The sequence below is a fragment of the Lutra lutra genome, chromosome 5 (genome assembly GCF_902655055.1).
Source record: "Lutra lutra chromosome 5, mLutLut1.2, whole genome shotgun sequence".
In the NCBI taxonomy this organism is placed as follows: domain Eukaryota; kingdom Metazoa; phylum Chordata; class Mammalia; order Carnivora; family Mustelidae; genus Lutra; species Lutra lutra.
The window spans coordinates 58,971,459-58,997,925 of NC_062282.1; the positions used below are offsets into that span (position 1 = coordinate 58,971,459).

The window sequence follows — 26,467 nt, forward strand, 5'->3', positions numbered from 1 at the left end:
CATCTCAGATCTGTTCAGTTGCTAGTGGCAGGTACCTCACAGTCTTCCTCTTAACTCCCTCAGCCTTTCCCCTCATCCAGCCCGTGACCTTTCTCTGTCCACTCCAGTGTCACCCTGGCCCACACCTTCTCAATCACACCATCGTAGCCACCCCAACGTCTTGTCCCTGCCTCCCATCCACATCCACCTTTTTCCTCACAGCAGCCATGGTGACCTTAACATGAAAGAGTTCCCTGCTGTGATTCCCTGCTTGGAATGTTCTTTCCCCTGCACTGTTCCTGACCACCTCCTGTCCATCCTTCCTATCAGCTTAAATGTCTCTGCTAGTCAGCAGGTCACCTGCTGCAAGAAACAACCCCCAAATCTCCATGGTTTAATGCAGCAGAAGCTCGTGTCTTGCCTACATAGCATCCAGTCAAGTATGCATGGCTGACAGGCAGGCTTCCATGTGTTTTGGTCTTTCAGGACCTTCAGGACCCAAGCTCTTCCCACCTCCCCTCTTGAAGCCCTCCGGGCGGCTGGGGGGAAGATCCACCAACTTTACCATGTCAGCCTGATGTGCCTTCCTCACTCACATCCTGTTGTCCGAAACCCTGTCCCATGCTCCACCCACCCGGCTGCCCGGGAAGCCGTGAAGGCGTCTGCCTGTGGGCCCAGGGAGCGGAGGAGAGCCTAGATCTACCAACAGGCCCAGCCACGCAGTCATCTGCTCAAAAAGGCCCACCTGCCAGTCTCAGTTGGGTCTCTCCTGCATTCTTTTCTGCCATTCTGTACTTTTTCCTCATAAACCTTGACACACAGTGTGTTAATTAGATACTAGAGATCCGAGTATTCTCTTCATATTTGCCCCCCACCCTTCAGCAGAATGTAAGCTCCATAAGAGTTCTGTGTTGCTCACATCTTTATCCCTAGTGCCAACGACAGTTTCTGGTATGAGGCAAGCACTCAGCAGATATTGGCGGGTGGCTAGGGACCAATGGATGGGAAGGAAGGGGGAGAAAGAGAGAGAGGGATGATTGGGTAGAATTCTAATTCTGCCACTAATTCTCTAGCTTGAAGTAAATTATTTAACTCTAAGAGCCTCAATTTCCTCATACGTGAAGTGGTAAAGCCATTTTTGCTGTGCAGGATTATTGTGCAGATGGGTTAAGGCTACGTTATACGTTTCCTAGCATAGCCCCTGGCATGTAGTAGGTGATGAGTATAGCCATTACTAGAGGGTTGTATGTGGAGGCCCTGTCTCCCCAAACGTGGTAAAATGCTTCCGGAAGATTCTTGTGTATGTGACTGTGGGTCTGTGTACATCTCCGCAAGTACCTGCCTACGATTCCTAGTTCAGGTGGACGGAGGCTGGATCTCCTGGGGCTCCCCACTCATGCCCTCTGTCCCTTCAGGTTAAAGTTGAACAGTAAGAGGAACCAGCTGGTGAGAGAGCTGGAGGAAGCCACCCGACAAGTCGCAGCGCTACACTCCCAGCTGAAAAGGTGAGTGGCAGGCCGTGAGTGTGGCCGCACGGCTGGGCTCTGCCCTTCCAGTGTGTTCCACGGCTTGAGTGTGGGCATTTCAAAGCACCGCGGGTAGATAGTCAGGCTGGTGGGCTTGGGCTTGGGCTGGGCCCAGCGTGGCCAGGAGCTGGGTCCTCCAGCTCTCTGGACTGTGGCGCCCTCAGTCCTTCTGCCAGCACCAAGGAGCAGGCCCCCATTGTGTGTCTCACTGACGTCTCGAATACCTGCCCACCCGCTTTCCCGACACACGGAGCACAGGCCTCAGGCCTGGGCCTTGGTGGGCAGCAGCGCATCTCTGGGATTTAATAACATTTTGTTCCATCAGAGATGTGTAATGCTCGCCTTCTGTTCGCAGTAAGTGATACTGCTTTTCTGATCACACTTAGGATATAAAGTTTCCTTTTAAGATAAACATATTGATGAGTAATGACCGAGTTTATCTGAGGAAAACTATCAAGAAATAGGGATGGATTCATAGAGGGGAAAAGTGTGAAAATGGACTAGGGCCGGTGGAGGTTTGGGAGACAAGAAAAGGTAGACTTCTAAGGCAGCTGACTTGGGTCTGAATCCCGGCTCTGGCACTTTCTGATTCTGTGGGCTTCTGAGGGTGTCCTCTTTAGTGAAATGGGGGTGCAGGGTTTCCCCTGAGACTGTCAAGAGGGTCTAACAAAAATGGTGTTGTAAGTGGCCGTAGTGCTGTTCCGAGCCAGGAAGGAGGTTCCAGATGGCCCCCTCCATTCTGCGTTACTCACCCTCTCTTCTCTCCCTGCCCCCAGCCTCTCAAGCAGCATGCAGTCCCTGTCCTCAGGCAGCAGCCCTGGATCTCTCACGTCCAGCCGGGGCTCCCTGGCCGCCTCCAGCCTGGACTCCTCCACCTCAGCCAGCTTCACTGACCTCTACTATGACCCCTTCGAGCCACTGGACTCAGAGCTGCAGAGCAAGGTGGAGTTTCTGATCCTGGAGGGGGCCACGGGCTTCCGGCCCTCAGGCTGCATCACCACCATCCATGAGGACGAGGTGGCCAAGACCCAGAAGGCGGAGGGGGGCAGCCGCCTGCAGGCCCTGCGCTCCCTGTCTGACACCCCGAAGTCCATGACCTCCCTGTCCCCCCGCTCCTCCCTCTCCTCTCCATCCCCGCCCTGCTCCCCTCTCATTGCTGACCCCCTCCTGGCTGGAGATGCTTTCCTGAGCCCTCTGGAGTTTGAAGACCCAGAGCTGAGTGCCGCTCTCTCTGAACTGAGCCTCAGCAGCAGCACCCGGGAGAGGTACCCGCTGGACGAACGAGGAACGGAAGGCAAACCATTGGGCCAAGGTAGAGAGCATCACATCCAGAAGGGGGACCGCAGGGAGGGAGGAGGGTAGGACGTGCACTCAGGCCTGAGCACAGATCCCAGGGATAATTGTGGTCATTCACTGACTGCTTTCTGTGTGCCCGGCCTTCACATCTCTATCAATTCATTTAGTCATTCAGTAGGCACTTTTTAGGTGCTTACCGTGTTCTGGGTCCTGGGCTAAGGGGGTTTTCTGTGGTGGACTCCTTCACTCAACAGATATTAAGTATCTGTTAAAACTAAATGCCAGGGCTTGTGCTCATGGATGTACGCAGGTTTCTTTATTCGTTCAACAGATAGGCCATGTGCCAGTCACAGGATTAGTCACAAGAATATAGCATTAAGGGCAGGCAAGCTCAAGGTCCCTGTCCCCAGGAAGTTCATATGAGATGAAGGCACAGAAAGTCACATTGGTCTGTCAGACCAATGAAAGCCCTAGAAGGAAAATTAAACCGGATGCAGTGGGGCCATTCCGGTTGGGGTGGAGCTGCACATTCAGACTGGGCTGTAAAGGAAGGCGACATTTGAGTGGATGGTTGAAGAGTGAGAAGGAGCCAGCCTTGGGAAAAGCAGGAGCGAAACCTCTGAGGCCAGCGTTTAGAGGTCGCCAGCAAACCAGAGAATCAGGCAGAGTCTGGGTCATTTGAGGCCCGGCGGGCCATGCTAGGGAGTTAGGATTTTATCCTAATAGCGGCAGGGACCCATATGATCGTTTGAATCAGGGAATGATATAATCTGGCTCCCATTCTGCATGGGGTCGGAAAGAACATTTTGCCATGGATTGAGATTCAAGTTGGAATCTGCAAGACAGAATTGCTGACAGTATAGCTAAGATTTGTCAGGAGAGAAATTCTTCATTTTTTTTTGCAGCAACTACATATTAAATTATAATAGTTATCATTTGTTGGGGTATATTATGTGATGGGCAATGTGCTTTATACAGTGAAATAGGTCATTTCTATTATGCCCATTTCACAGATGCGGAAGCAGGTTCAGAAAGGTGGTATTGCTTGCTCTAGGTCCCCCAGCCAGCAGGTGGGGAAAGAAGGGGTCGGAACCTGGGTTTTCCTGCCCGAGCACCCAACCTCTGGATCATGGCACTCCTCTCTAGCTGTGAGGTGGCTCTGTGTGTTTGCTCCTGAGACACTCTGGTGCTTACTGGCCCCACCATGCCCATCTGGTGTAAAGGTCAAAACTGAGCCGGGTGCCCAGGCAGCTCACCTGCAGTTCCCAGGCTTTCCTGGTGTCAGTTATTAAATGCAGGTATACAGCATACGGTCACTGTTATGTATTTACTCATTTAAGCCTCATAACAACTCTGTGAGATGGGTGCAATTTTTATCCTCATTTACAAAGGAAGTGGGGCCCAGTAAGGTCAGTGTCATAGCTAGGAAGTTGTAGAATTGGACTGGCTCCAGGACCACCTGCCCAGATCCACACTAAGACATGCCGGCTTTGTATGCGCAGGGCTCCTCCTCCTGGCTCCTCATGAGGCCAGGTGGGAGACGCTGGACCCATCTCAGCCTTAAGGCTCCAGGACTAGGCAGGATGGCTGCTACGATGCCCAGAATTATCCGTCCCGAGTGCAAGGGCCAGTGGGAGCAAGGTGGGGGGAAGATGAGATTTCCTGGTTAATTAAAGGCTTTTGGGTGAGTGCCAGCCGTTTCCTTAGAAGAGGAGCCGAGAGATCCCTGGGGCTCCCTCATCAGGAAGGGAGTCTTGCTGAGTGCTCTCAAACAAAAATAAAAATAGGCTTCCTACGACAGCAGGTGGCCAACTTCAGAAAATTGCCCCCTGGAGAGGAGCGGGTGCCGGCAGGACCTCTAAGGAGGCTCCCGAAGCTCCTGACAGTCTGTCAGAGGCTGGCGGCAAGCCAAGTAAGGGGCCCAGCAAGGTGCCGGAGCGACCCCACTCCTCCCTGAGTGTCCTTGGGACTTGTGGGCCAAGGACCGCACATGTCTCAGGACGGGGTTTTCCTTCGCGCCGTCTCCAAATGCCATCCCCATGGTGAGCGATGCCAGGCTGAGCTCTGACACTAAGCAGGTTATGCGATTAGTGCCGCTGTTCAGTCAGCAGACAAATTAATCTCCTTAAGTGGCTTAGTGGAGGGTGGAGATGCGTGGGTCTAAAGGCAGGAGGTCTCCGCTGGCCGCAGCAGGCGTGGGACGCAGGCTGGGAAAGCTGCACCCAGATGGTCTCTTGGCTTCCCCCAGGCTCGCTGTCCCTATCCCTTCACTCAGCCTGGGCCAGTCTCTTCTCCGGGCTGCCCCGGTGCCTGGCACCCAGCAGGCACTCTGAATGCTGGCTGTGGGGTTGAAGGGCTTGAACCCAGTCTTCCCCACTGCATGGAGCTCAGGAACTGTCCAGTCCCTCTTGATAGCTCAGAGCCTGGCAGTGGGCCTGGCTACCATCGGCGCTTGCGACTTAGGGGGAGAAGGAATGCGCAGCATGGGCCAAGTGCCTGGTTGGACCCCTGGGTTGGAGATTTTTGAGGGCCTCTGTCAAGGGAAGGGGAGCTAAGGGGCGGACTTAAGAATGGGATGGAACAAGCTGAGTGGTAAAATCCTCCCTTGTTTTCCTCTTGCCCCTCCCAAGGGTCCAGGGGCTGTTATTTTGCCCCAGATGCATAGGGATCGATCTAGAAGGCATTAGCACAGTGGTGGGAATGAGCGTTGCAGTAAGGATAGTGATACTGAATTTCATTGAGTGCTTTCCTGCATCAGGCTCTGTACTGAGGACTTCACTAGAATGTCCCATTGGGTCCTCCCAGCAGCCTCAGAGGGTAGGTGTTACTTTTCCCGTTTTACAGAGAAGGAATCAGAGACTCTCTGGCCATGTCCCAGCGTCGTGAAGCAGTAAGTGGTGGAACTGAGATGTGCACCCAGGCACGTGGGCTTCCAAGTCTGGGATATTCAACGACAGAAACCTACACCCCAAAGCAAGGCAGGACCTTGCTGTTGAGTTCAGAGGTGGTATTGGCAGGACTGCCTTAGGACAGAGAATAGATCAAAAGTATATGTTGCAAAGACAGCGTCCTGGTTTCTGAATCCTACCTTGCCATCCTTCCTTTTTCCCCCTTTCCCCTCCAGCTATGAATACAGCCCAGGGGTGCAGCCTGAAAGTAGCCTGTGTCTCAGCTGCTGTGTCAGATGAATCCGTGGCCGGGGACAGTGGTGTGTATGAGGCTTCCGTGCAGAGGTGGGTCCCTGAGTCTTGGCTTTCTTTGGGAAGTCTGAGAATGCAGAGCCCGGGCCCCCACTGGTATGTGGGAGGGCATGGCCAGGTGACCCCACCTTCCCCGCCGGGAGCCCTGTTTAGGATGTGTTGAAGGTGTACACAGCACTGCTCCTCCTGGGGCTGGGGGCACGTCGCCTTTGTGGGAGTGCTGGTCCTGTGATTGCCACAAAGGAGCGTGTAGCTAAGGGGGCAAGTACTGGGGAAAGGACAGCCCCTTCCAGAGAGGAATCCTGAGCAGCTGTGGGAAGGAAGGGTCTGCAGGGAGTCTGAGCTGACCCAGACTTCCCTCCTGGAGGACCCAACCGCACCCTGCCAGAGAGAACCCCGTGTCTGGAAAATGGCTTTGGCCCTAGGTTACTGCAGGGAAGCCTGACCCTCTTCTTCCCTACGTTGCCTTCCAGATTGGGTGCTTCAGAAGCCGCTGTTCTTGACAGTGATGAATCAGAAGCAGTGGGTACAACCCGGGTTCAGATTGCCCTGAAGTAAGTGACTGGGAGGGCGGATGCAGAGGGGGTGGTTGGCAGCATCCTCCCAGCCTTGACCTTCATGGCTGCCCGGGGGAGGAAGGCAGACCCAGCAGGACCTGCCAGGGAGCTGAGGGCTCCCAGCTAAAGGGGGCCAACCCTCTGCCTCCTTCTCAGCTCCACATTTTACAAAAGAGTTTAAAAATGAGGTCTTGGGGGCACCTGGGTGGCTCAGTGGGTTAAAGCCTCTGCCTTCGGCTCAGGTCATGATCCCAGGGTCCTGGGATCGAGCCCCGCATTGGGCTCTCTGCTCAGCAGGAGCAGCTTCCACCTCTCTATCTACCTGCCTCTCTGCCTACTTGTGATCTCTGCCTGTCAAATAATAAATAAAATCTTAAAAAAAAAAAAAAATGAGGTCTTGAAGACCTTGCAACTTGCCCCAACCCACGGAGCTGGCCGATGACAGCGCCAGACCCTGACTGAGACCTCCAGCATGTCGGTCTGTTTGGTCACTGTTGCTGTGGCTTTTTTTTTCTTTTAAAGATTTTATTTATTTATTTGACAGACAGAGATCACAAGTAGGCAGAGAGGCAGGCAGAGAGAGAAGAAGGGAAGCAGGTTCCCTGCTGAGCAGAGAGCCCGATGTGGGGCTCGATCCCAGGACCCTGGAATCATGACCTGAGCCGAAAGCAGAGGCTTTAACCCACTGAGCCACCCAGGCGCCCCTTGCTGTGGCTTTTTGTCTTACCATCCCATTGAGGTTTCCACCCTCTGGGGGCTGCAGCTCAGATTTGTTATTCTTGTGGTTTTCTCTTGGTGTAAGATGACCTCGATATTATTTTCAGTAGAAATTAATGGCCAACATTTAAATATCAAGAAATTTCAGATAGCGCAATCTTCTGGCTTCTCTTTAAACATTGAGACTGACAGCTCTGTACCTACACCCCTGCGTGGCAGCAAAGCCCGGGCCCTCTGCCCCCAAGCTCACCACAGCCCCCCCGAGCAGCCAGTGGCCACATCGCTGATCATTAAGAGAAAGAGAAATGTGTCACTCATAGGAGCTCTGTATGCCCCTTTCCATTTCAGGTATGATGAGAAGAATAAGCAATTTGCAATATTAATCATCCAGCTCAGTAACCTTTCTGCTCTGCCGCTGCAGCAGGACCAGAAAGTGTGAGTATATCGCTGACACGGTGTCTGTCACCCTCTCAGCCTCTGTGGCTTTCCCTGGGGGTGCTCTCCTCCTCTGTCCTGCTCTGACAGTGGGCTGCATGTGTGTTTAATGCGTGTGACCGTCGTCATGCCACACGTCCGTGCCGTGAGTGTGGATTCAGGCGTGATGGTGAACTCACTAACTGTAAAGGGAAGCACTCTCCACGGCTTTAGTTCCTTCCCAAGTACATTGTGAGCACCTCCGTGGGCCGGTACAAGAATGGGGCGCTGAGCACACCCTTTCCCTTGTGAGCTCGAAGCCTTATGAAGAAGGTGGTCATGGCCCCTTTTGTCTGCTCTAAGCCCAAGTATTCCACACAGAAGGAGATGCGTCTGCCGTTCTCAAGAGTCAGTGCCCGTCGCTTCGCTTCTGTCGGAAGGGTGTGATGGCTCTTACCTTACAGGGGATGATGCAGCGAACACTGCCCTGTTTGCCTGTTGGCTCTTCCCACTGCCCACTGGCTCTCCATTTCGTTGCATTTCCTCTGCCTGCATGTTTCTCCTTTGACTAGACGGTGCGCGTTGGGGCAGCAGGACTTCTATTTCTGTCATCTGCACCCAGCCAGCATCTGAGGCTGCGATGTGTGGGAAGGGGAAAGGCGGGAGGAAAGCCAGCCAAACAGAAGGACGACAAGATGGGACAGCAGAGTCGTTTTCAGTCTTCCACTCTTACAAACAGAGCCAGAATGAATGACCTGCTCCGTCTCTCATTAGTTCTTGTGCAGGGGTATCTGTGGGAGAGTATCCAGATGCCAGCTGAATGGGTCCCGGGGTCAGCGCCTCTGTGATTGTCCCCTCTGTGGGGCTGTAGCACTTTGCCTTCCTACCAGTGGTTGTGTAAGGCTTCCCAAGTGTTAGCAAGCAGATTCGCTGATTCTTCTGCGCACGGAAAGTTTGCACACTGTCGGCCTCAAGCTCCAACCACTTTGAGGTTCTGGGGATTGGGGGATTCAGAAGAAGGAAGAGTGATGTGTTATCCGGGGGCCCTTTCTGCTTCCCTTACGAATACCTGCACAACTCCTTGAGAACTTGGACTCCCCACTGCTGTTTGCTGAGGGATTCGCAGCAACCGTTTAGCCCAACACATCAGCCCAGATCCGGGCTGAGCTGGGCTCTCCTCTGTCTCCCTCTAGGAACATTCGTGTAGCTATCCTTCCCTGCTCCGAAAGCACCATCTGCCTGTTCCGGACCCGGCCCCTGGATGCCTCAGACACCCTCGTGTTCAATGAAATGTTCTGGGTGTCCATGTCCTATCCAGCCCTTCACCAGAAGACCTTAAGAGTCGATGTCTGTACCACCGACAGGAGCCATCTGGAGGAGTGCCTGGTGAGGGCTCTGTCTGTCTGTCTGTGTCTGTCTGGCCTTCTGTCTTTCTGGGGATGGGCCCACCTTGCAGTTTAGGGAGGAGGCTTAGAGAAAACGCAAGCTCATCCTGGGTTCCAGGCAGGGAACTCCGGGGCAGGCGAACAGCGTTCTCATACTCACAGCGAGCAGGGGGCGAGGAAGTGGGAAGCTCCTTTCTGAGCCCTGCAACTGAGGCTGCGTCCCTTGTGCCTGAGGCTGTGTTGCCTACGACTCTTAATTCTCTGTCTCGTATCTACAAAATCCAGCTAATACTGCCTACCTCACAGATGGCTCTCTGAGGATTAAATGAGGATTAAAGCAGAGTTTCTGGAACTTGAACATGCACACGGGTTACCTGGGGCTCTGGTTAAAAATGCAGATTCTGATTCAGCAAGACTGGGGACAGGCGGGGACAGCAGGAGTTTCTGCATTTTTATTAAGTTCCCAAGCGCTACCGATGGCTGCTGCTCCCCACAGCAAGTAAAACAGGGATGTGTCTGTGCAGACTAGATGCTTGCTGGCTCTCATTTCCCACTCCTGCCCCTCCTCCGCTGGGGTACAGAACAACATCATCGCCCTTTATGTTGCTGATACTGTTATTGGCAATAATGCGATAACACCCCTAGACTGAAGGGACCTGCTGTGGCAGGTGCTGAGCTAACCTGCATACATGTGGTTTCTCTACCCTCACTACAATCTTATGGAACAGGTACTGTTATGTCAGTGAGGAAACTGAGGAACAGCGAGGTCACAGAACTTTGCAGGGTCACACAGTGGCTGGAGCGGTTAGAACCTACAGCAAGTCCCCTCGCACCGCCCACTCATGTCAGTCCCACCGGAGCCCACAGCTAGGACACTGATTGAAGACTGGCAAGCAGGGGAGGCACTGGATATTAGAGCAGAAAGGTTTTCTAAAGCCAGTCTCTTCTGCTGAAGCACTTCCTCAGCCCTGGGAATTCCTCAGTGAGAAGAGAATCCTATTCTCTTCTCCTAATTGGATGTCTTTTATTCCTCCTTCCTAATGGAAGTCTGGCCATTGCTGGTTGCCATGGCAGCAGCCAAAGCGCTCATCCCACTGTGGCTTGTCTCTGTCTGTGGCCAATGGGAAACCTGCTTTCCTGTTTCCTGTGGGGATGTGGAGTGTCGGGCTGCCGTGTTTTGGTGGTTAGAGGAGCAGGCGAGGACGTGGGACTCGAGGAGAAAGGCTGTGTGCTCCCACACGGTCTCCCTACAGTGCTGGGTTTGGGGAATCCCTGATCTGTTTGGAGCTGCCTCGTCAGCCAGCCTGCAGCAGTGGTCCCCATCCTGAGCAGTGTCCGTGTCTAGGACTGTGCTAAGAACTCTGTGTGCAACATCGCACTCAACCCTCCCAGCAGCCTGAGGAAGAGATGTCAGAATTGCCTCCATGTGTCAGACAAAAGATCAAGGCCCCCTGGGGTGCCCGGGTAGCTCAATGGGTTAAGCATCTGCCTTCAGCTCAGGTCATGATCCTAGGGTCCTGGGATAGAGCCCCGCATTAGGCTCTCTGTTCAGTGGGGAGTCTGCCTCTCCTCTCTGCTTATACACACACACACACTCTCTCTCTCTCTCTCTCTCTCTCTCTCTCTCGCTCTCACTCTCTCTGTCAAATAAATAAATAAAATCTTTAAAAAAAAAAAAATCAAGGTCCCCGAATGCTAAGTAGCCTGCCCAGGCCACCCATCAAGTTGGTGGAGAAGCCTGATTCCTTTGCAGCTTCCTTCCACACAGGCATTGTACTGTCCTGCCTCTCAGGGGGTTCCTGTGTCCGTCCCCCCCCCCCCCGCCCCCAGACCTGAGTTATGGGTTAGGATGAATACGAGGCCTGCCTTCCCCAATATCTCAGGTAACAGTTATACCAGATGCTTGAGTATGGCATAACAGGGGTCACAGGCTCTCCAGCTGGGCCCTGGTTGTTCACGACCTGGTCGTCCACTCCCAGCTGCTAAGCTCAGTGCCACTTAGCACAGGTTCTGTTAAGAAAGCCCATTTCCCAGGCCCCACTTCTATCCCACAGGTAACCATTACAACAAAGAGGCTCCCTTGCCCCATTTTACCTTGCCTTCCCCACTGGGGAAAACCCCTGCCCTGTCAAAGTGAACTATTCTTCACCCCTGCACTTGGAGGGAAACACAGCCAAGCTGTGGGGTCTCATTTTAAAATGGTAGTCATATAATGGACACTGGGGAGGGTACGTGCTGTGGTGAGCACTGAGAATTGTGTAAGACATGAATCCCAGACCTGCACCCCTAAAACAAATCACACATTATTTATTAATAAAACATAAAATGAGGGGCACCTGGGTGGCTCAGTGGGTTAAAGCCTCTGCCTTCAGCTCTGGTCATGATCCCAGGGTCCTGGGATTGGGCCCTGCATCAGGCTCTCTGCTCAGCAGGGAGCCTGCTTCCTCCTCTCTCTGCCTGCCTCTCTGCCTACTTGTGATCTCAGTCTTCAAATAAATAAATAAAAATCTTAAAAAAAAAAAAAGAAATGAAATAAAGTAGTAGTCATAGGGGTGCCTGGGTGGCTCAGTCAGTTAAGCATCCAGCTCTTGGTTTCGGTTCAGGTCATCTTATGGGTCATGATGAGGTCGAGAGCCCCGAGAGCCCCAGGAGCCCTGTGTCAGGCTCCACGCTCAGCATGGAGTCTGCCGGAGAGTCCCTCCTCTGCCCCTCCCCCCCCAACACAAGTGTGCATGTGTGCTCATGCTCTCCCTTTCTCTCAAATAAATAAATTTAAATCTTTTAAAAAAATAAAATTGAGGTCATAAACCTCATTAGGGTTTACTCAGTGCTACTTTACTCAGTGCTACTCAGCACTGATACTGCCTCTCCCTAGGCCCATTGCCTTCCCTTTGTCCCAGGGGCAATCATACATTATTTGTTAATAAAACATAAAATGAGGGGCACCTGGGTGGCTCAGTGGGTTAAAGCCTCTGCCGGAGAGTCCCTCCTCTGCCCCTCTGTCCTCACATTTCCAGCAGCAGCAGCTTCTCCAGGTCAGGCTCCCCTTGCTGAGGCCCTTGCCTCACTCATTCTTGCCGTTTCTCCTGGCTCTCCCCTCGGCCCTCCTCCACTCCCAGTCTGAAGCAGGCTTCTCTCAGGGACACCACGGCACTGGTGACTCGGGCTCTGTCCTCTCTCCAGTCCTTCCTCCACTGGATCTGGCCCGTCAGTATACCAACATGCTGGGAATGCCCCACTGCTTAAAAAGAAACCCAAAAAGAAAAAGGGAGAGAGAGAGAGAGAGAGAAGCTTTTTACCCATTTCTCCCTCTAGCTACTACCTCGTTTTTTTCCTTTATAGTAAATTGTGGAAAGGGTGTTCATGTTCTCTCTGGAAACCAGCTCACATGGGATTCCGTCCTCACCATTCCACTAGAAGTGTGCTCAGTGAGGTCATTGGGGGCCGCTGCTCTATCCTCCTCTCCCTTGGCCGGTCAGCTGTGTTTTTTCAGTCGCTCTGCTCGGCGAGTCTTCCTCGGCATCCTTTGCCCCGACTTGGCCTCCAGGACACCTCAGTCTCAGCGTCCTCCCCTCATCACTGGCTTCTCTGTCTCCACTGATTCTTCTCGGTTCCCCAACTGCTGTGTCGCAGGGCACCAGGGCTCAGGTCTCGCCCTTCTTCCTTTTCCGTTCGCATCCCCTGTCCCGGTGATTGAGAGCCTCGTTCTCTGGCGTCCACCACCATGCCAGATGTCTGGCTCCAGCTGGGGCCTCTGCACACGCAGCTGCCTTACTCTCCCACTGTCTGTTTCACATCTTCTCTTGCCTGTCCAGGAAGCATCTCAAACGAACTTGTCCACAAGCACACCCCTGATCTTTCCTTTTGTGTCTTCATTGTCCCAGCTCACAGCAACCCTGTCCTTCCACTGCCCAGGCTGGGGACCACAGGGTCATCTTTGACCCCTTTCTTCCTCTCCACCCCACATCCGGTCCTTTAGAAACTTCTGGCAGCTTCATCTTCAAAAGATTCCAGCCATTAGATGTTGATAGTGGGGCAGGTTGTGTGCGTTGGGGGACAGAAGGTGTATGGAAACTCTTTGTACTTTCCACTCAGTTTTTTTTTCTGTGAACCTAAAACAGCTCTAAATAATAAAGTTTAAAAATAACAAAACTAAAAATCCTCTGCCAAGAAAAAAAAAAAAAAAGATCCCAGCCATTTACCACTGCCCACTGCCCCACTGCCATCTGTCACCTGGATCCTACAGCCAGCTCTACAGGTCTCCCTGTGTCGGTCCTTGCCTCCCTTCATCTCTTAACATGGAAGCCAGAGTGAGCCTGTTAAATTGCAAATCAGTGCGTGAGACTCCTTTAACCTAAAACCTTAGGGTAGCTTCTGTCCCCACCTAGAGTCAACTCCTGGGCTCCTTGCCTGCCCCCTAAAGCCCTCGGGGATTTGCCCCTATTACTCTCCCAGATTTCATCCCAGGATGACTCTTCCAGCCTCCTCATGCCCCTTGAATACATCAGCATGCTCCCCGCTTTAGGCCTTCGCACTTGCTGTCCCCTCTGACCGGAATTCTCTTCTCCCAGATACTGATGGGCAAGGCTCACTCCCCTGCCTCATTCTGGGCTTGACCCAAAAGTCACCTTCTCAGTGAGGTCTTCCTTCCACCCTATTTAAAATCACCGTCCCTTTCCCCCTCTCTTATCCGCCCCCGCTCCCCTCTCTCTGTATTCTTTTTCTCTGCGGCACGTTCCCCCTTTGTTTATATCACAGATTTTAGGGCATACATGATTTTCACATTTTATTGAATCTCTAAAATCAAGATGCACTTTATACTAGATGACGGGTCATAGTTTAATTGGCAACTAGTTTTCTTTCTTAGAGTGCATGAAATAGTATATTGTATAATTAATGGCATCTTAGAGTCCCATGAAATACAATCTAGTATTTACTTTCAATTTGTTTATCTGATTCCCCCAGACTGGAATGTGAGCTCGTGAGGGCAGAGATTTTTATCTGCCTTAAATCTTCCTGTATCCCCAGCACCCAAAACAGTGTCTGGCACGTAGAGGCTACTTAGCGTGTATGTGTGTGTGTGTGTGTTGAATAAATAAATGAATGCCTTCAAAGCGAATCGTTTACCAAAGTAGACCATATTCTCACCTATGAGCCAGCCCAAAATACATGGTGTATCTTGTTAGAATTACTAGTGATCTGATGGCAGTGTCACACCTCAAAGCTGTCATTATTTTCATTCCCCCCCACCCCTTGAACATGACCTGGCATGTTCTGAACCATAATGTCTGGTGCATTTGTCTGTCTTTGAGCCCCTTGGGGGCAGAACCTTGTCTTACATGTTCCTGTGTAAGTCTGCTGCGAAGTGCTCAGAGGATATTTATTAAATGAATAAATGAGTAATACACACACATTTGTGTATATGTAAATGTTTTACAGGTGCCTAAAATGCACCAGCCATTTAATACCTGAACTGACTCTAGTCCTGCGGGTAGGAGTTATTTACCTTGTTTTCCCCACTTACTCACCACTGTTGTAGAAATTAGCCGTTAGCCACACGTTGGGTTTGCACAGTCCGTACCATGCCTGGTCCATCCTGACAGAAGGAAAAACTGGGGGAAAGGATCCCAGGTGGGTTGGAGAGGCCCCTCCTCATCTCAGGGGCCACTCGAGCCACCGCTTGGCTACTGGCTAACTTCACAAACTGGCTCGTGGTGTCTTCTGCTACCCCGTTGGCACAGCTGCTGTTGTTTTGGGGATGGTGAGTCAGCCAAACCCCGGACCTGGTCAGGGCTCTTTGAAAGAGGGCATGTTGAAACAATAAGGCCTCTGAGGAATGGTGAGAATTATTTTATCATTTTTGCCACAGGATGTGTGTCATCGGAAATAAATCCTCTCCCTGGGAGGTTACATTCAATTAGGTTGATACGGTGTTGTTTCACTCCATCTTAAGACATCCGTTTACACGATTCAAAGAAAAACTATATAGAAAGATTAACTGAAGAGAAATCGTGTTCCCCCTGACCCTTGCACCCAGTCCCCCCACCTATCCTAGATGGCTAAGCGCTTTGATTAGTGTTTTCTTTATCTTTCCAGCATTTCTTTTTGTACATATATTCACCTTGCACCTCAAAAATGGGCAAAATGTATGTATATATAGAAAGAGAATATATGTATTCTCTTCCCTTTTTCCATTTTTTTTTTTTTTTTAATTTGAGAGAGAATGAGAGGGAGCATGAGATAGAGGAAGGTCAGAGAGAGAAGCACACCCCCTGCTGAGCAGGGAGCCGTATGGGGGACTCGATCCTGGGACTCCAGCTTAGCTGAAGGCAGTCGCTTAACGAACTGAGCCACCCAGGTGCCCCACCTTTCCATTTCTTAAACAAAATGTAGCGTATGGCATATTCCATTCTGCACTGTTCTGGGGGTTGGGTTTTTTTTGTTCCCCTTAATAGTATAGCCTGGAGGGCCCCTGGGTGGCTCAGTTCATTGGGCAACTGCCTTCGGCTCAGGTCATGATCCTGGAGTCCCGGGATCCAGTCCCGCATCGGCCTCCCAACTCTGCAGGGAGTCTGCTTCTCCTGATGACCTCTCTCCTCTCATGCTCTCTCTCTCTCACTCTCTCTCTCTCTCAAATAAATAAATAAAATCTTAAAAACAACAACAACAAAAACAGTACAGCCTGGAAGTCTCTCCACATCAGCACCTAGAGATTTTCCTCATTTTTCTGTATATAGCTATATAATACCCCATCAGGTAGGTATATTATGGTTTATTTCTGCAGTCTCCTGTTGCTGGAGCTTTGAGTTGTTCAAAATCTTCTACACTGGTCTTAGTGATGAGTTTTGGGATCTGACTTCAAGAAGGAGTCAGGCAACAAAAGCAAAAATAAAAAGTGGGACTATATCAAACTAAAAAAGCATCTGCACAGCATAGGAAATCGTCAACAAAATGAAAAGGCAATCTACCAAATAGGAGAAAGTGTCTGCAAGTCATGTGTCTGATAAAGGGTTAATATCCAAAATGTACAAAGCACTTGTACTACTCCACAGTAAAAAAGCAAACAATCCAAGTTAAAAACAGGCAGAAGATTTAAATCATCATTTTTTCTGAAGAAGACATACAGAAGGCCAACAGGTACATAAGAAGATGATCACCATCACTAATCATCAGGGACATGCAAATCAAAATTACAGTGAGAAAGCGCCTCATCCTTCTTAGAATGCTTATTATCAGAGGGACAAGAGACAGCAGATGTTTGCAAGGATGTGGGAAAAAAGAAAAGACTTGTGCACTGTTGGTGGGGTCTAAGTCGTTAGGCAGGGCTGCTATGGAAAAGCGTGGGCGGTTCCTCAAAAAATTAAAAATGGAATTGCACTGTGATCTAACAATCTCATATCTGGGTATATAAACAAGGTCTTTTTTTCTTAAGATTTTATTAATTTATTTGACAGAGATCACAAGTAGGCAGAGAGGCAGGTAGAGAAAGGGAAGCAGGTTCCCCGCCGAGCAGAGAGCCGTATGTGAGGCTCAATTCCAGGATCCCGAGACCATGATCTGAGCTGAAGGCAAAGGCCCATCCAGGCGCCCCCATAAACAAGGTCTTGAAGAGATACTTGCACACTGTGTTCATAGCAACATTATTCATGATAGTTAAGAGACAGAAGCAACCCGAATGTGTGTCCGTAGATAAATGGATTAAAAATTGTGGTCTCTGGGGCGCTGGGGTGGCTCAGTCAGTTAAGAGTCCTGACTCTTGATTTTGGCTCTGGTCACAGTCTCAGGGTCATGAGATTGAGCCCCACGTCGTGAAGCTTCCCATGCTGGGTGCAGAACCTAGTTAGGATTCTCCCCATCGCCCTCTGTTCCCACACCCCCCAACCTGGCTCACACACACACTTTGTCTCAAAAAAAAAGTGATCTCTGTGTATAATGGAACATTATTCAGCCTTAAAAAGGAAAAAATCCTGTCCCATGCTACAACACAAATAAACCTTGAAAACATGATGGTAAATGAAAAAAGCCAGTCACAGAAAGACAAATAAGTGAGTGATGCCACTTATATGAGGTTTCTGAAATAGTCAAATTCATAGAAACAGAAAGTGGTGTTTACTCAGGACCGGGGGAAGAGAAAAAGGAGAAAAAGGAAGCTGCTTAATGAGAATAGAGTTTCCAGTTTGCAGGATGAAAACATACTAGAGATCTGTTGCATAATGTAAATATAAACACTATTGAACTATACACTTAACAGTAAGAGGGCAAATTTTTCATGACAACATGGATGGGCCTTATTAAGTGCAATAAGCCAGAGAGAGAAAACAAAGACTGTGTGGTCTCACTTACATGTGAAATCTGAAAAACCAAACTCCTAGAAGCAGACTGATCATTGCCAGAGATGGGGGGTGGAGGGTGGGTAGTGGACATGGGTAAAGGTATCCAAAAGGTACAAACATCTAGTTATAAGATAAATAAGTTGTGGCCATGTGATGTACAAGGTGGGGACTAGTTAGCAACACTGTATTACTTATTTGAAAGTTGTTGGGATAGATCTTAAAGCTCTCGTGTAAGAAAAAAAAATTATAACCGTGAGGTGATGCATGTTAACTGAACTTGTTGTGGTAATCATTTCACAATACATACTCTTCCAAATCTTTATTTTTTTAAGTAAACTGCATCCCTCCTGAGGCTCGAACTCACAACCCTGAGATCAAGAGCCACATGCTCTACCAACTGAGCCAACCAGGCGCCCCCCAAATCTTTATGTTGTACAACTTAAACTAGTACAATGTTACATGTCAATTATATTTCAGTAAAACTGGGGGACAGGAGATGGTAAATTTTTTGTTTTTTATCATAATTAACAAAAAAAATACACGCAGTGGGTGTTCCAACAAGGATTTGGTGAATGAGTAAACCAATGAATGAGTAAGTTAGTGAATGAGTGAGTTGTAGAAAATGATTCACAGCTCATCCTTTCCTCTTCCCAGAAGTTCCCATCCCCTCTGGGGGTGTTTTTCCTACTTCCCTCAGGAGCCGAATTCCCCAGAATACCTTGTCAAGCCCTGGCTTATCCTCTTGCCTTTTCCCATCCTCAACAGGGAGGCGCCCAGATCAGCCTGGCTGAGGTCTGTCGGTCTGGGGAGAGGTCGACTCGCTGGTACAACCTCCTGAGCTACAAATACTTGAAGAAACAGAGCAGGGAGCCCAAACCAGTGGGAGCCAAGGTCTCCACCCCAGGGCCTGAAAGCACGGTGAGCTGGGCCCCGGGTTGGCCCCACCCTCCTATGTCTGCAGCACCTGGATGGATGGACGGAAAACCCTCTCCCTGAACTGGAGAGGGCGGGCGTCAGAGGTGGGGGAAGCAGCCGAGGGTATTGGAACAGAGAGGGAGAGGAGGACAAGCTGCTCTGCTAAGGGGCAGGTAGCCCCCATTTGCACATCTTCCACATCTGTGCTCTCTCCCCTTTTGCACTTGGCTTGACGTAATAGAACTTGGCTGATGAAAACCTTAATTTATGTTGGTTTTTTAAGTGAAGTGGAGTAGGAAGGAGAAACTGTGTAAGATAAAACATTAACCTTTCTTGAGAAGCCACTACCAGCATCATGGTCCGTAGCGGAGGCTTGCTCTAAGAGGCAACAGAAAGTCACAGGAAGGACTGGGTGATTGTTAGTTGGGTGACAGGTCAGTCATTTCACTTCCCTGAGCCTCTGTGGGTTTTTTGGGTTGTTTGTTTGTTTGTTTGTTTGTTTGTTTTTTATGTCTAATCTAAGTCCGAAAAGGTTATTAGGAAGGTTTGAAGAAGCACATGTAAAGGACAGTCTGTACTTGGTCACTCTGGATAGTCATTGCCCAGGATTTCAATGGAGGGGATGGGCTAGGTCATCCAGTTAAGGATAAGGGTAAGGATTAAATCTCTTTCCTCCCCACCACCCCCACCTCCTTTTTCATCCTCCTCATTTTCTGCACTTCCTTCTGTGTTTATTATGTGCCATTACCAAGGCTCAGAAAGGTTACCTAAGGACATACATCCAATAAGCAACAAAGCTAGGTCTCCCTCATTCTAAAAAGGGGTCCGTGAGCTGGCAAAGGTCTTGAAAATATCCTCTGCTTTCTAGAGCATGTCCTTTGGTGAGTCACATCAACCTTAGACACATTCGTTTCCTTGTTCCCATTTCTCAAGGGAATAATTGTAAGCTCTACATATCAGAATAGTTGTAAAGATTAAATAAGATGCTACACATAAGCTGTTTATCAGTGCATGACGTATACCAGGCCTTCAACTGATTTCTGTTCCCTCCTCCCCAAAAGAAAATTTCAGGGGGTTTTCAGGCTCTGGCCCACACAACCAAAGATATTTGCTGATTAACTATGGGCTCAGAAAACTACAAGAGCAGTTTTTGCTCTACTATGAGCTGCCATTTACTGAATGCTAATTATGTGCTCGGTACTCTTCTACATACCTTATGGACATATTCTCAATTAATCTTCGTAACAGCCCTTTGTAGTAGTTATTAGAAACTACTGTAGAGGAAACTGAGTCTCAGAGAGGTTAGTTTCCTCAAGTCACACAGGCTTCCTCACTGTAGACACTGTTCAGTATGGATGCTCTTCCTCCAGGAAGTCTTCCCTGAATACAACAAGCTGACTTTGCCATTGCTCCTTTGTTCTTACACATCATGTTATTTTGTTATTGATAGTTCACGTGATGGTCTTCCCAACTACACTATAATCTCTTTATAGCCAGAGACCTATAATTCTGCCTCACTCAACTACTAAACTTGACTGTCTTCCAAAAGTCTGTCCAAGCGGACAGGGTTATTCTCAGGAGAACTGCCAGTTAGCTGAACTGAGCGCTGTCCTTACAGTTTATAAGTGACCGTGGGGCAGGATGCTCACCCACTCTCCTCTTCAGTTTCATTCTCCGTCCATGGGGAGGGTCACACTCTGAGCTCCAATTCTTGCCCAGTGAGGTGGCTCCAGTGGCATGCACATGAAGGCCCGGGCCTTTGTCTCCACAGGATGCCGTGTCTGCTCTGTTGGAACAGACAGCAGTGGAGCTGGAGAAGAGGCAGGAGGGAAGGAGCAGCACACAGACCCTGGAAGACGGCTGGTAAGTGAGCATTCCCCTGGGCTTCCAGAACTGATCTGGTGTGGACCTGGATACAGTAATGAGATGCCCAAACTCCAGGGCAACCAAGAAAAGTGTTCCCTTTGCGAAAATGGAGAACCTCTCTCCTCATGGATTCTCTACAGGCAATAAGGCAGTACAACTGACCCTTGAACAGTGTAAGGGCTAGGGGCCCCAAGCCACGGCACAGTCAAAAATCCACATAGAACTTTCAATTCCCCCAAAACTTCACTAACAGTCTGCTATTGGCCAGAAGTCTTTCCAGTAACATCAACAGTGCATTAATGCATACTTTGTATGTTATATGGATGATACTGTATTGTTACAATAGCGTAAGCTAGAAAAAATTTTTTTTAATTTTTTAAAAAAGATTTTATTTTTTTATTTGAGAGAGAGAGAGAGAGAGTCATTGAGCACAAGTAGGGGGAGCTGTAGGCAAAGGGAGATCATGACCTGAGCCAAAGGTAGATGCTTAACCAACTGAACCACCCAGGTGCCCCTAGGAAAAAAATGTTAAGAAAATCATAAGGAAGAGAAGATATGTATACAGCACTGTAGTATATCAAAAAAATCCATATATATGTGGACCCATGCAGTTCAAACCCGTGTTATTCCAAGATCAATTGCATATAGCCTGATACAGTGGTTCCCAGAATTTCTTCCCAATTGGTCATTTTGTGATCTATAACTCACTCGTGCTAGTTCACATATTAGTGTCTGTGTTTACTCACTTATATTTATTTTGGTAAAAAACAGACTTATATTACTATATATCAGAAGTAGGTATATTCTGCCATAAATTGAAGATGTTTCAATAAGCAATTGCATTTGACTGCTAGAAACAGAGAGCAGAAATAATAGGCTTAAATTAAGATCGTTTATTTCTTTGTTGCTTACAAAGAAGAATGGGAGGAAGCAGTCCCAGGCTCATCTGTCAGCTCCATGGTGTTACTGGGAACCCAGGCTCCTCCTCTCCTTCCACTTTGCTCTTCTTACTGGGTGACTGCCATCACCGAGACTGCTTTATAGCTCAAAATGGCTGCTGAGTCTCAGCCATCAGGCAGGCATCAGAAAAGAGGAAAGACAAAAGATGTGCTTGTATGCCTTTTAACCACGGAGCATTCCTTAGAGTCCCACCCAGCAGTTTCTACTTGATTCTCATTGGGCACGCATAGCCATCTGGCCTACCTAACTGCAAGGGAGGCTGGGAAATGAGGTCTGTGAAGCTGGGTACGAAAATCAGGGTTGTCTTACCAAGGAAGACAGTGGAAGTGGATCCTGGGTAGGCCATGAGACAAGTCTGCCTCAGAAGGTAATAGAAAGTTAAATGTCATGAAAATCAAGCAGGAGTATTAAAACCTGCCTAGACATAATGCTCATAAGGCTCTGGGCCTGAGGTCTTCTCTCACTGCTAAACAGGGAGATTAGTCAGTGTTCCAGCAATATTAAAGAAATGCATTGCCAGAGAGACTTCTCGGTATCCAAAGGAGAACTGGAGACAGCTTTCTGTCTGTGTGCTTTGAGGCTCTTTAGTCTCTTGGATCCCAAAAGAGAGGTCTCCTCACACATAGCAAACAATGGTATAGACCAAAATTCAAACCTTAGCTTCATTATGCTTTGGCCACCTTTAACAAAGTGTTTTTAACTTTTTCTCGTGGTATGACACACTTACCTAAAAGTTCCCCTGAGTGTACGGCTCTGTGAATTTTCAGAAACCAAAGTACCCATGTAACCAGCATCTGGATCTAGAAACAGAGCATAACCCACTCTCCAGAGCCCATAGTGGGCTTCCTCCAGGCCACTGCCCTCCACAGGGCAGCTGTTGTCAGGCGAGTCACTTTAACCTCATCTGAGCCTCATCTGGAAAAGCGGGCTGGGCTGTCACACCGGCTACGGGGGCTTGCTGTGGTAGGGCTGAAGGGAAAGCTGCCGTAATGAAGATGAAGCCCAAAGCTCATGGTGGACACTCGGTAGATGGTAGAAACGATCACTCAGAAAATGAGAAGAGAGCTGCTAACTACCAGCTCAGAAGGCAGAAGGCAAATTCCATCTCAGAAATGACCAGAGCCTGTGAATTTGCCCTCTGGGAGGAAGTATCGTCAGGCTTCAGTGCACGTGCTCAGAACTCAGAGGGCTGGGGACTCAGACGCGTGCTGGGGGATCCTAGGTCTGGGTGAGGCCGAGCATCAGTGAATTTTAAAAGCTCCCTGAGTGACCCAAATGAGCAGCTTTCAACCATGGCTCTAAACCTCTGTTTCTGCCTCCAGGAAATAACAGATTTAAAGAGTGGCCACAACTCTGGGATATTCTGCCGACTCAATAGAATTATGCACGATAAGCTCTTAGCACTGACTTTGTCCCATGGGAAACACTCAGGAGCTCTTCTGTATTATTGTTACTCCCCCTTGTTATGCACTGGGTCTCAGAAAGGGCCTTTCCGTAATATCTTTCACTCCAGGGGTCAGCAGAGGTTTTCTGGAAAGGGCCAGAGAGTAAATGTCTGCTTCGCGGGCCGTGCGGATTCTGGTGTGTCCACCCACCTCTGTGGTTGTGCTATGAAAGGAGGCCTCGGTGGCACACGCACCAACCATCACGTCTCTGCCATTGAAGCTTCACTTGTGAACGCCGAAATTTGAATTTCACATACGTTTGCACATGTCATGAAATATCATTCTCTTTTTGATTTTTTTTCAGCCATTTCAAAATAGAAAAACCACCCACAGCTTGGGCTTTCCAAAATTGGCCATGGGCTAGACTTGGCTCACGGCCTCACCCCACTTTTCCTCTTCTCTTTTACCATCCTATTTCTCCATGCGATTAAAGGGTAGGGCAAGGTTCCTGAATTTTCGTATGTTCGTTTGTTTGTTTTAGGGCTCACTCTAAACGGTCTCAGTTTCTCTCTTTCCCTCTTTCTCCCTCCCCATGTCCCTTTCTTTCGCTGTCTCTCCTCTCCCTTTCCAATGCTTCCTACCTCCCCTTTCCTTCTTCCTCCCTCTCTCTCCCTCTCTGTGGCACACCGCTGGGCTGGGCTGGGCTGGGCTGGGCTGGGCTGGGCTGGGCTGTGCAAAGGTCTGATGCCGGAAATAGGCCCAGGACCTGTCTTCCAAAACCCTGGCACGAGATCAGTGGTTTCTGCCAAATTCCAAGCTTGTGGTGAGACTTTTCAAGCCATCCCCTAGCAACTGCCTTCTGTTCTCTCTCCCTTCTCAGCCCCCTCTCTCCCCACCCCTGCCATTCAAACTTCCCTAGACACTGACTTACAAAGAGGACCGGGAATCCCAGAGCTGCTGTGCTGGAGTCAGTCCATCTGCAGGCCCCCTCCCCCCAAGACTGGAGGCTTCTTTTGGCCTGGAATGTTAACTAACTCTGTTGTGCCCGCTCCGCTGCAGAGTCCTATGCGGGGGTCCCCCAAAGACTGGCCCTCTGTTCTAATTTCCACTCTGTTCTCTCAGCACCCAAGGGCCAGGATGCCATAGTTACTCCCTCCTTGTATTTGTTTAGCTTTCTTTAGTGCACACAATCACAAGCCTGGACTTTCTTAAGATCCACAGCAAAACGAAGTTCTAAGAGTATTAGAAAATATAAGAGGCTGTAATCACACACAATGCTAGGGTGAAAATCCTGTGTTTGCCTCCTTGGGAACTTGTGTGTGTGTGTGTCTAGGGCAGAGGTTGAGAAATGGTATTGTGGGGTCCCAGGGCATATGTGCTTTACATTTTAATAGGCATTGCACAATAGTTCTCAAATAAGATGGTACTAGTAAATGCTCCCACCAGCAGTGATTAAGACTACCCTTAACCCTACACCCTCTCTGATACTCCATGTAGTCTAACTACAGTTCTTCATCAAGAATACGTCCATGTTTTATTTCAGCGGATACTGCTACAATGACTTCACTGTGCAAACTGGCTGCTCTGACGTACACTCCGTTTCCCATGCCTTCTATATATTTTGCCACTCTACAGGGTGAAAAGATGTTGTCGACTTTAATCATGTTTCTCGTGACAATTGAGATTTTTTTTGTTCTCCTTTCTGGAAATATTTAGATCAGGTTCATGGTCAAAAGAAAAGACTTCCCTGGTGGTCAGACATTTAGTGGGGTTGGACAGATTGGATGGAGAACCTGGCTGCCCCCTTCGTGGTGTGTGACACCGGATAGGACCTGGAAAGTCACTGATCCTGGCTTTTAAATCTGTAAAATGGAGACAGTAATTGCTTTCAGTGTTGTTGTAAGGCCTTAGCATGGCACCTGGTGCTTAACCTTCCGTAAATGCTGGTTTATGTGGCATCTGCCAAATTCTTAGGGAGGTGCTCATCGTGTGTTCCCATATTTAATGGTCCTTTTATGAGTAGATCAAGAAGCTGTGGGGGCAAGGGAGGGAGAGCAAGGGGTGTCCATTAGCACTGGTCCCCATCTAAGGGCAGGAGAGGTTTTAGTCATGAGGCTGGAGATCCAAGATCTTTTCTCCTCATCGGGAAAATCCCAAAGGAGATTTTGTACTTATCCACAGTCTCACTGAGCCAGCTGACTGGATGTCAGATTCTCTGCTTTGGGCTGGAATTCCTTCAGCCCAGTACGGCAGCACTGTCTCCTGCTGATCAGAAGACTGGTGATTATGTATGTCTTTGAGAAGATGGGACTAAAGATAAATTAGTAATTAACAAATGCACTCTACTTGTCACAACTCCTCCCAACCCTGAAGTCTGAAGGGAAAGAATAATCATGAAAAGTATCACCAAAAATAAACTCTTCGGCACATGGTGCCAGAACACCATCAGATATCCATATAGAAAAAAATAGGGGGCCCCTGGGCGGCTCAGTTAGTTAAGCGGCTGCCTTTGGCTCAGGTCATGATACCAGGGTCCTGGGATCAAGCCCCACATCTGGCGAGCCTGCTTCTCCCTCTGCCTCTGTGCTCTAGCTCTTTCCCAAGTAAATAAATTTAAAAATCTGAAGGAAAAAAAAAAAGAGGAGTGGGGTGCTGGGGTGGCTCAGTCAGTAAAGTGCCTACCTTTAGCTCAGATCATGATCCCAGATCCTGGGATCAAGCTCCACATCAGACTCGCTGCTTAGCAGGGTGTCTGCTTCTCCCTCTGCCTCTCCTCCCCCTCATGCTTATGTGTACTCTGTCTCTCTCTTTGTCTGAAATAAATAATTTTTTTAAGAAAAGAAGCTTTATTCATAATTGCCAAGAAATGGAAGCCTTTCAAATGTTCATCACCAGACAGATGAATAGCTGTATGAATTGTGATGTATCCATGCCATTGAGAATGCCACTCGGCAATGAAAAGGGGTGGACTGCCGATACAGGCACCAATATAGTTGATTCTTAGAGACTTTAGGTGGAGAGAATGAAGCCAGAGACAAAAGAACACATACTGTCTGATTGCATGTTTACAAAATGCTAGAAAACTCAACCTGCAGGGACAGAAAGCTGATCAGTGGTGGGCTGGGGGTAGGAAAGGTTACGTAGGAAAGGGTACAAGAAACCATGTGGGGTCGTGGAATGTTCTGTATCTCGAGTGTGGCAGTAGTTACACGGGGGAATACATCGGCTGGGAATACACTGGTCAAATGAAACTATACAATGAAAATGCATTGTGTTATACACCAGTTAGACCTCACTAATTTTTGTTTGTTTAAATGTGTCCTCAACTGTGAAAAGGCTTGGAAGCCCTGCCCTAGGTGCATTTAGAGGCAAGCGAGCAGATCAGAGTGGTAACCAAAGCTCTTTGTCATCACAGGAGGTACGAGGAGACCAGCGAGAACGAAGTGGTGGCCGAGGAGGAGGAGGAGGAAGATGAGGAAGAGGGAGAGGATGTTTTCGCTGAGAAAGCCTCACCTGATAGGGACGAGTGCCCAGCGTTAAAGGTAGGCAGGACCAGAGAGACTGGAAGGTCTGTCTTAGGGAAACTGCCCTTGGTGCCTGAGTCCAGGTATTCCAAAAAGGCGCCTCCAGCCTTGGGGGACAGGCTCTCGGAATGGGGTGATCTGCAGAATGTTGTATAGCAGCACCCCTGCCTGTACTGCAGGGCATCTCAGTGACCATAAACGAGGAGAGGCTGGCTCTCCCCTCCTCTCTCCTGCCCTCTGCTGCCTGTATCTCCAGGCTGACCTCAAGCTTTGTGGCCCGATGGGTCTGAGTTCAGGTGCTGGCTCTGCTACTCTCTCGCTGTGCAGGCTTAGGCAGGTGACTTCGTCCCTTCCAGCCTTCATTTCCTCATCTCTAAAATGGATACAATAATACCAACCTCACTGACATA

General features: G+C 49.2%; 1 protein-coding gene across 2 annotated transcripts in view; it reads left to right on the forward strand.

Annotated features, from left to right (window-relative positions):
- Positions 1-26,467, forward strand: part of WWC1 (WW and C2 domain containing 1) — a 152,443-nt gene that overhangs the window by 111,663 nt on the left and 14,313 nt on the right. For both annotated transcript variants that reach the window (XM_047729651.1, XM_047729652.1), the window contains exons 10-18: positions 1,395-1,484; positions 2,282-2,817; positions 5,926-6,034; positions 6,475-6,555; positions 7,624-7,710; positions 8,883-9,075; positions 18,173-18,325; positions 20,094-20,185; positions 25,949-26,075. In XM_047729651.1, coding sequence (XP_047585607.1) covers positions 1,395-1,484; positions 2,282-2,817; positions 5,926-6,034; positions 6,475-6,555; positions 7,624-7,710; positions 8,883-9,075; positions 18,173-18,325; positions 20,094-20,185; positions 25,949-26,075 — 1,468 coding nt within the window. The remainder of the gene's footprint in view (positions 1-1,394; positions 1,485-2,281; positions 2,818-5,925; positions 6,035-6,474; positions 6,556-7,623; positions 7,711-8,882; positions 9,076-18,172; positions 18,326-20,093; positions 20,186-25,948; positions 26,076-26,467) is intronic.